Here is a 9666-nt window from a genome sequence, read left to right on the forward strand (position 1 = left end):
ATAGCGCGAGCTGTATTTTCTAAAATTTTAGCAAAAACTTGAAATGCACAGATGCACAATGAATTGAACTATATATTTTCCTATGAATTTTATCTTGTGCTACAGATTCGTTAAAAATCAGTAACTATCTGCAGATTTTTAAGCGGATGTGTATATGTTATGCAATCTTATTGACTTAGCAAATTTAGGAAGTTCGTATCTCGACCTTAATTAGTCAGTTTATATCTTTTGCGATGATTCAGAATTATAAGCATGATTGTGACGTTTCACAGATTGGACGCTGATGATTCGAGCACGTTACCATTTAATCCTATTTGATAGATTAGATCATCGATACTCGGCGTACTTAGATGAACCTGTACGTAAGGCTTTTGACACTTACTGATGTGATTATCTCGATTGAATCATAACGTTAATATAGCGCTGTTTGCGTTTGTACGGCACACGAGGCCCCTGAAAGACTTCCGACGGAACTTGTATCTACTTCCGATCTGGTTGCGAGCGCGGTAAATGTGCGATGACAGATACGTTCTTTTTTTCAAGGAACACTCAACGTGGGATTGTAAAACCACGAATCCGCGAAACTCGCAACGCCAACCGATAGGTATTGTTTGTTTTTACGCGAACACGTCATAGAGATAAATTTGGACGTTATGATTGTGTATTGCAGAGCTGCACTCTTCCTGAAAAAATATTCAAATTTAGAAAGACTGTTATGCAATTCGAATGCTACTCCAATCTGCACGTATGCGCGAACACAATACTTTGCGTACACGAATCAAGAGAGAAGCTCGCGAGAACAGTTTGTAAGGACTATTAAAAATTGTACAAAATTTTGGCAAAATACAGAATTAATGAAGTACCCGGTTTGGGAAGTTTACAGAAGCTGGTGAGAAAGAAAATCACGCTCTACGAAAGAGGAACGCAGAAAACGCATTCTAAATCCTGCGATTTGCAATAACGAAAAAAAAAAAATAGTTATAACGATTGTTACACTTGACGACGTGAAATACCTAATCAGTCGCATCGGTTGCAGGGCTGTAAATAACGTGGCGTTTATTGCAACAGACATCGCTCGTTTGCACAGTTAATTGTAAGTAGTAAACATTAACGCAGCAATTACTATCAGAATGCAGCTTATTCAGCGTCGGCTATTATCTGATTCTTCCGGTGTCCGCGGGACAGTATTTTTGAAAAATCCGCTACGAAGAAGAAGGCTCGTCCGCGATTACGTCGGGCTTTACCAGACCGGCGAAAAACTCTGGACAAAATATAAGCTGCCACCCCACCGTTGTACGTGCGTACGTACGTACGATTGTTTACACAATGCCATATATAAGCTGGAAGCACGAGAGTTTGACAATCTCAGTTCACGATCTCGCGGCAAACGCTAACATCGTCTTAGCGAAATCGTTCGCTTCGTTCGGGCCAGGTGGAAACGACCGATAGATTAGATTAAGTTTGCGCCAGTGATCGTGCCGATTAGTTCAATTCGAATATGTTCGTCGTCCGATGTGGCCTGTTAATCAGCGTCTTGACCGTTGTTTCCGGCGACCTGCCAATGTGGCACCACCCCTGCGGAGATGGTAGTGTGGAAATGGATGGAGCGTCGATGGCGAACTTACGCGAAGAAGCTAGGATCAGCCTGGAGAGGCTGATGCTTCAGCATCAAATGACCATGTACGATTACTTGAACCGTGACTACGACTACTTATATGAAAGTGTACGGATCGGCGTTCACGATCATCAATACATCCCGAACTGGGTTCCTGGCAAAAAAGACGTGAGCATGATCAAGAGGCTGGCCCACAGGAAGCAGCAAACGGTAAATTTATCTTGCGTTTGTAATCCTATAGACCTCCCTGGTTAGTGTTTCATCAGTTTGCGGTAGTGGGCATACCTTGGCAGCGCTTTGCGTGCCCGTTAACACGTTGACTGCCATGTTGGTCAACGGTGACCGGCGCTTTCGACTTATAATGCAGCTCTGAAACGATTACGGCTAGTAATGTTTAATATTTTCTGAAATAAATAGTAAAAGATAACAATGCCTCGTGGAAGTATTCAATATTTCTATATCTTACGTTTCTGTTTGAGAAACTTTCGAAGACATCCCTAATCATTGAAAACTTGACAGTCAACGCGTTGTTCAAGTACACGCATTCCATTCTTTGCATTCGAGTGGGCGCCTCAGACGCAACAATTTCGTTTATGTTACAGCTTCTTTCTCGATAGTCTTATGACTCATTTTATTTTATGCCACAAATATTATAGTTATAGTTTCTTCGAACAACTTCTGATTTTTGTTAGTGACACACAAATAGCTAAACTATATCTATTAATTGTTTACTTTTTGGTTTCCGCTTCTAAATAAAAACGTTACAAAAAATACGGAATTTTTAGAAAGTTTTATTTTCAAAATGAAAAGATATGACAGAATATTAAAATATTTTTTGTATCATTTAATATAAATCTTTGCATAATACTTCTTTACATTAATTCGTATTATGTAAGAGGTTTTACAAATATTGGTAAACAGTAGAAATAGTACAATGATAGAAATGGTAGTTAGTGGTGTTAGTTCGTCCTAATGAGAATTTCAACGAGTGCAAAGGTTTAATCGCACCCTGGCTTCTTCGCCAAAGAGAGGAAAGTTAACCAAAGACTTCGTTTCCATGTAAATTCTTCCCTTTGTATTTGTTAACTCTTTAGGGCTAGACGTGTTAAAAACTGTCGGTCCTTTTGTTTACCTACTTGTCCATGATGAGATAATATAATATTAGGTTGTCCCAAATGTTTCTTTCGCTTTATTAATAAGTAATACATGTACAATATTTTACGTTTTATGTTACATTACTGAATTGTGCACGATTCATTTTGCTCCATTACTGTTACAACATGAATATCTACGAAATTAGATTGTCTATTTATATAAACACGACCACATAAAATAATAATTGAGTGCAACTCGCGAAAGAAACTTTCGGGACAACCTAATATTTTACTCATATATTGTAAATAAAACGTTTTATGATAAAGGCACAAGCTACTTGATGTTTTCTACTTATTTCGAAGTTGAATATGTAACGAGATTAATTCCGCGAGCTTAAGTCTCACTTTTCTTTTAAATCGTGTTCCTCGATGAATCAAATACCACCGATCGTACAATTTGCCACCAAAAGGAAAACTAAATAGCGAGCTTCATCTTCAACAATCTACCCAAACTCGCAACAATGACAAGGGTTAGAGTATCCTTCTCCTTTCCGGAGTGAGTTGTCGGTAATCAGCGAGATATCGCACCGAACTTTCCTAGGGACGTAATCGTCCTTTGTGTCCCTCCCCCACTTCTATAAATATTCATTGAGCGTGGAAAGCGTTAGGACACGAGAAACCGGAAGAGCACGAATGTGTCGAATCACGGGACAGGTGAGCCCGTTGCAGAAATTCGCGCGCGTTTTCAGTTCGCGACCAGTTGACCGTTTGGTGTTGCAATTAATTAACGCAACGTTAAATAACAAATTTTAATGAGACGGTAATTATTATAAAGTAGCAGGCGAACAGAAGCGCGTGCGGCTGTTCGAGGTTTGCGCGCGCAATGCAACTCCAGGGTACACGCCGGTTATGTTTGCCGGGTCGCGCGACTGCGTAATCCAGCTTGTCCTCCGTCACGATGCGTACACGCTGATAACGCATCCGTGATAACGCTCTTGGTACTCCCCGGCGTCCACCCCATCCCCCCCCCTCCCCCGCGTCGCTTTTCCCGCGGTTTAGATCATTCAACATCGGTACGTCCCCCCTCCCGAACGCGCGACGTCGAGTCGATCCTTCCAGGCGTTCTCTTTCTCTTTCCTTGACTAATTTGAGATGCTATTCAAATGATTTGAATCGTGTTACCTTTTTCAAGAGCCAAGGAATGGAGTCTTACTTGTCTATATGCTAATTTGGATGGAGTATGATTCCTTGCAGGCTAGAGTAGACCAGGGTGTATGCTCTTATGCATACTTTTCTTGATTGCCTTAGTATGATATTTCCTGTATGATTATAGCCATGCTGAGATCTTTGGATCAATCAAAATGTTCGGAGTAATCGTCTGACGTGGTTGATTCACTTTGATAGACCCAAGGATCGTAGTATGCTAGAAATGTACGGGAAATATTTTATAGGACCAATAATGAAATCCACATAACAAGGTACATAGTCTGGCTTGCAAGAAAACGTGCCACGTTTAAATTAGGCTTTACCTGGGAATGGTCCTTGATCAGGACCAATGTCTAATTCCTGACAAATAGTGAAGCAACTTTTTATCTAAGGCTTTTACAACCTTCTGAACTCTAGTAGTAACAGTTTTTAACGTATCATAAAACAATTGTAAGTTACTTGAGGTTGCACCGACACAGAGTCATAAAACTTTCTCCGTCTAAAATCAAGTTCACATCGCTGCTGACAATTGGCAAAAACGTCTAAACCACCTTTTCTGTTGCAGATTATCAACCACTTTCCAAAGATGCACAGGGACCTGCAGAAATTCGCAGTTGCTTTCGAGGAATTGGTGGACGACGAGACGAATTCTCAGGTTCACAACGCTCTGGAGGCAACTCAAAACTCGGTGAAGGCGATGCTGTGCGAGTTGGAGAGCTACATCGCCGCTTTTACGCCCCTTGATGTTCCGCCGCGTGTGGAAAGAAGTATCATGACTAGCATAGAAAGAGAGCCCGTGGACGACACCAGAAGACTCATCCGTGACTGGGGCATTCTTCACAAGTACAGAGATTACCTGCACGCTTGGAGACACGTTTTCAATTATTAGAAAGCGTCGAGAAAATTGTATAGATTTGCATACGAGAAACGACGAGCGTGCCATCGAAACGATAACGAACCGATACCACCGATAAAAGTGCTGCAAACTGATATGATATAAATTCAGTTAGCGCCTATCGACTGCTGCGGAAAGCAACGACGTGTCACACTACGCATGACTAGACAGCCGCTGAAATCATTCGCGACAATCGTTCGAGATAATCGGATCATTGCAAAATGAACTTGCTGGATAATCGCATTATTTAACTTATTTATTCATAAACTTATTTATTGCATTCGCCGATCACTAGGTTTAGTATTTATTATTTATCCGTGAATCGCGGTCGACAGAATTATTTATTCATGACGGTATTTATTTATTGAATAATAACAAATAATTTATTAGAATCGATAGCACCTTCTCACTTTGCCATTTCGAAGGTGATACGCGATCGCAATTTTGGTCTCGGTATGTGATAATCGCTTAAGGAAACAATTTCTGTACTCCTGACAAGTGAACACTATTAGCATTTAGGTATTTATGAAAGACAATAATTGTAATGAAATTATTTCTTCATCGTTCAGTATTATCAAACAGATATTTGTATTTGTAGATAATATATCAAATATTTATATCTACACTATTTAATAATTTATTATTGTATTTTATATTACATTTCGTAATAAAAAATAACACGTTTTATAAAACTCTCGTCCTCGTTGTTTTATTCCTTTACACATTGAGCACAGGTTATCATCAAAAACTTTCCTGTTCGTTGATCTACACAATGAACTCATGCTTTCTACTGATGACTCAGAATCATTCTCTAATCTATGTATGATCTTATCGGGGTTGAGCTTGCGCACTATTGTTTCAAGTCGCTACGTTATCGCGTTGAGAGCTGAATAATCCTTTGAGTTATTCAAGTGAAAGTAAATCGAATAAATTGAAATAAATAGAGATTATAAAAATAATATTGACTTCATCCATTTGTGGATCGAAGTGGTCAAAAGAAGAACCATCATAGTCACAAGGAGTAAAAGATTATTGTATTTGAAACTAAAGTGTGCATAGAAATTTGAGAATGCATCAGTTCGTCATGGACTGTATGTAACGTTAGCTACGAATATCGACGTATCACACATACCTATAACGTCACATGACGCGAGTCCCATAAAATCTCTAGACCACGTTTTCAAATTTCTCAGCTGTGACGAAGCACCCCACGCATCTATAAATACGATGCAGTATTTTAAAAATGAACTATCGTGTTAGTGAATCACGTCTTTTTTCCACATCGTATTTTACTATTCATATTCTCACTTTTCTAAAACATGCACTTGTTCTCAAATTTAAATCTTTATTTCGTAATCTAATATAATTTTTCTAGTCGAAATTTACCTGCCTAAAATTATCGTATTCGATATGACAAAATCAATATTACAGTGAATTTTTAATCATTTCCATCCGGACTCATCTTTCATTTAACTGTGCCACATTTCATATTCACATACATAGTTTTGTTTCACAAATACCTTTTTTCATATTTCAATATTTGAGTGAAATAAGTAGATAGTGTTTAACTAAATAATTTACAGCATACTTTTATGATCCCTTCCTCTACTCGAGAGTGTAAATATTAGAAATATTATTAATAAATTAGGAAATGCGATTACTACTAAATATTAAATTGCTAAGTACTTCTCCAACTCAAGTTTTGTGTACCAATGGAAATCCAAATACTTCGTAATTCAGCTGAGTATGCGCCATGAGTCACATACTTGCAATCTACCAAAATCTGACATACGCGCCACTGAAGTACAGGATCCTATTATCTCATCTGTAGCTACACGCGATATCACATATTTGTCGGTCTCGTTCTATATATCAACAGAGTATTATGCGAAATTGGTAAATGCATTCTCTCCAATACCGACTGATGAGAAAGTTCATTTCCCTCGTCGATATAGAAACAGTAGTCACGTTTTTACCATACGAGGATAAAATTTTACTCGAATAGTAAGTAACGAATAAAATCAACGGATAATAATTTATTCGTAAAAATATTTACACGAATAATTAAATTTTTATTTGTTCATCGGGAAAAATTTAATTTTATAACTCTTTAATTTTTATTTCACAAATAAAAAATAATAAAGTTATTTTTCTTTCATTCGTAATTCGCAAGGTTAGTATAACTGAATTTTATTATGACTAATTTTCACGTTTACTAGCTTTACCGACTTCGGTGAGCGAATTGAATATGATTCTCAGAGTTACTATTGCTGAAGGTAGAGTGCGCAGTTAAATCCTTTCACATCCTGTGATGCTAGTGATAACATGACTCCGTACAGAGATTTTATTCAATTTCCAATCTTACCGATAAATATTCATAATATTTCAATAGAAAGTATCTATAGTGATAATTATACAAGAAATGTTATAATTTCGTTTAGAAGTTGAAAATTCATAATGAACATTCAATAGGTGGTTCTGTTTCTCTAATGCAAAAAGAATCGATAGACAAACAAATAAAATCATAATTAGACTGCGGATCTTTATGCATAATAAAATCTTCGCAAAAGTGCCTTCGAGAATTGAACCTAAATAGGAATTTATTTAATTCTACAAATATTATAACATGAACTTTATTTTCAATCTTTTTTATATTCTTGCATATTGTTTACATTTTGTAGCTTCTTGCACATTCAAATTTCCTATAAATGCATAAAAATCCGCAGTCTAGTCATAATCATATTCACAAGTAGATTTTCTAAACGGCAATCCCTTTGAACACTGATTCTAAAGATTAATCATAGACAGTGAGTCAATAATTGAAATGACCATCAATAGTAAACTTAAATAAATTATCTTCCTGTTTAATGTGCGTGGGAACAAATACCTGTTAGACCTGTCTTCGTTATGAATACGAATTAATTGCTTTCCTAGATATTGTTGCACTTACTCACTTAACCTCCATAGTTTAAAAGGCCTTGAAATCATAGAGAGAATTTTAATGTATCGTGTAGTTTTTATTCGTGTAGTATTTATTGGAAGGATCTGCGTAAATCGAGGGATGGTTATACTTCATTAACGAACCGCATAGCATTCAAAGACCGTGATCCGGGCGTTGGCGAGGAATCGAGGGGCAGAGGCATAGAAGTCGCGATCTCGCAGGATCACGAAGTCGGTGCCCGATCATGCCAATCGCTGGCATTCAAATGCCAGGTCTTTGTTTGCATGTTTCCAACTCGGGGATTATACTTTGCAGATGGCTGCAGCACAGGTACAGAAGTGTTATCGTCGTATGGATTTCTCGTTACTTGTATACTATTCACTCTCACGTAGCGCACCGCTTACGGTTCGTAATAATTAGATAGCGCGTACAGTGTGCCACAGATCAGCTCGCATAGCGACTAGCTATTATCAACTTCGATCAGCCGGCAGTCAACAGTTATTTTCTGACACGGTAATTTATACGTAGTCAGCGTGTGAAAAAGAATCTTCGCGCAGCGAGATAAAAACTGATGACGTGCCGGAACCTCGTTCTTCTGATTCATCAATTGGCGAGAACGCGATTCATTTCGATAGAAATGTATGGACGTTTCCACGCAGTATATGAAGGCCGTTGCGTCAATTACTTAGGCAATTAACATGTAGTAGGGACGACGAATGGAAGGATCTTATGTAAATACACTAATGTCATTAACAATTATGATGGATGTTAATAACATGTAAGGACCATGACCCCGTTTAACCTGTGGCTTTTGACGGAGGCGAGGATTATTTGCCAACAACTTCTGACTACCGACTATCAATATTAATCAATAACTTTTCTTTGTTCGTGATTGGTTTTAAAGTTATCGTTTACAGGTCATACTACTCCGTTGCAATCGATATTATACTGATGCTTTAACTCTTTGAGTCGATGCAGTTTGTTATGCTCTACATAAAAGTACTAACATACTTGTGCCCTAAACTTGTTCGTTAGGAAGTTATCGAACTGATCTTTAACACTTTCGAAAGAAAAACATTGCTCTTTTCTTTGTTCATTTCTGTTGTGCTGGGCTACAGGCGAATAAAATATTAGTTATTACTCATGTTTTCTATTTTCAACGTTGATAACTTTGTGGAAAATGATAAATAGCGGTAGATTACTGATTGAAAATTGTACAAAATTATCGATAATATTTCTTTTTAGATGTTATTCTTTTAGATATTACTATCATTTTTTATTTACAGCGTTGTTAGCTTTATGTAAACTAGAAAATAGCGCTAGATTCTTGGTGAACTGGTACCGATTGAAAATTTTACCAAATTACCGGTAACTGAAAAGTCGGGTAAATTTGCAATCTCCAAAGACAACCGCCCATTTGTAATCCCTACCGCACTTTCATTCCAAGATCTAATTTTAAAAAACTGCATAATTCCGTACGGACTCAGAATCCGCCACAATTAACAGGAATTCAGGATCGGTGAAAAACGTTCTTTACGTGCACGTTGAAAACCCTTGTTAGAGAGACCACTAACACGTTCAGAAGTTCAGTTAACCGTACATTCTTCAGGTGCGTTCACGTGAAACTTCATCTTTTTCACGTTGACTCTCGATGTCGTTATATGCGTTACGCTCACGGAAATATTTCAAGACGTCGATGTAATCTCGAAGAGATTCCTTCCTGGTCGCAAACACAAGAAATCCGCCCTAAGGTGCTCTTGTAGTCATCTAAAAAGATGACGTAATAGTTAAAAAGTCGATTGGCAGAAATTTTCCTCTACACAGTGTAAGGAACAATTTATTTTTTAAATAAAGTACATGAAGTTTAAAATCGTGTCAGTTCGCTAAATTTGGTTATATATAATTATATATATAG

General features: G+C 37.6%; 1 protein-coding gene across 1 annotated transcript; it reads left to right on the forward strand.

Annotated features, from left to right (window-relative positions):
• The first annotated feature begins 162 nt into the window (after positions 1-162).
• On the forward strand, positions 163-5302 carry LOC128875449 (uncharacterized). The gene is made up of 2 exons (XM_054121043.1): positions 163-1825; positions 4481-5302. Exons 1-2 carry the CDS (start codon positions 1499-1501, stop codon positions 4802-4804), a joined length of 651 nt encoding a protein of 216 aa, XP_053977018.1. The 5' UTR covers positions 163-1498; the 3' UTR covers positions 4805-5302.
• The last annotated feature ends 4364 nt before the right edge of the window (positions 5303-9666 follow it).

Source organism: Hylaeus volcanicus, chromosome 1 (assembly GCF_026283585.1).
Source record: "Hylaeus volcanicus isolate JK05 chromosome 1, UHH_iyHylVolc1.0_haploid, whole genome shotgun sequence".
Lineage (NCBI taxonomy): Eukaryota > Metazoa > Arthropoda > Insecta > Hymenoptera > Colletidae > Hylaeus > Hylaeus volcanicus.

Coding starts and splice junctions, on each gene's coding strand:
- LOC128875449 (XM_054121043.1), top strand. CDS start 1,499: ATGTTCGTCGTCCGATGTGGCCTGTTAATCAGCGTCTTGACCGTTGTT. Junction 1,826..4,480: donor CCCACAGGAAGCAGCAAACG/GTAAATTTATCT, acceptor TTTCTGTTGCAG/ATTATCAACCACTTTCCAAA.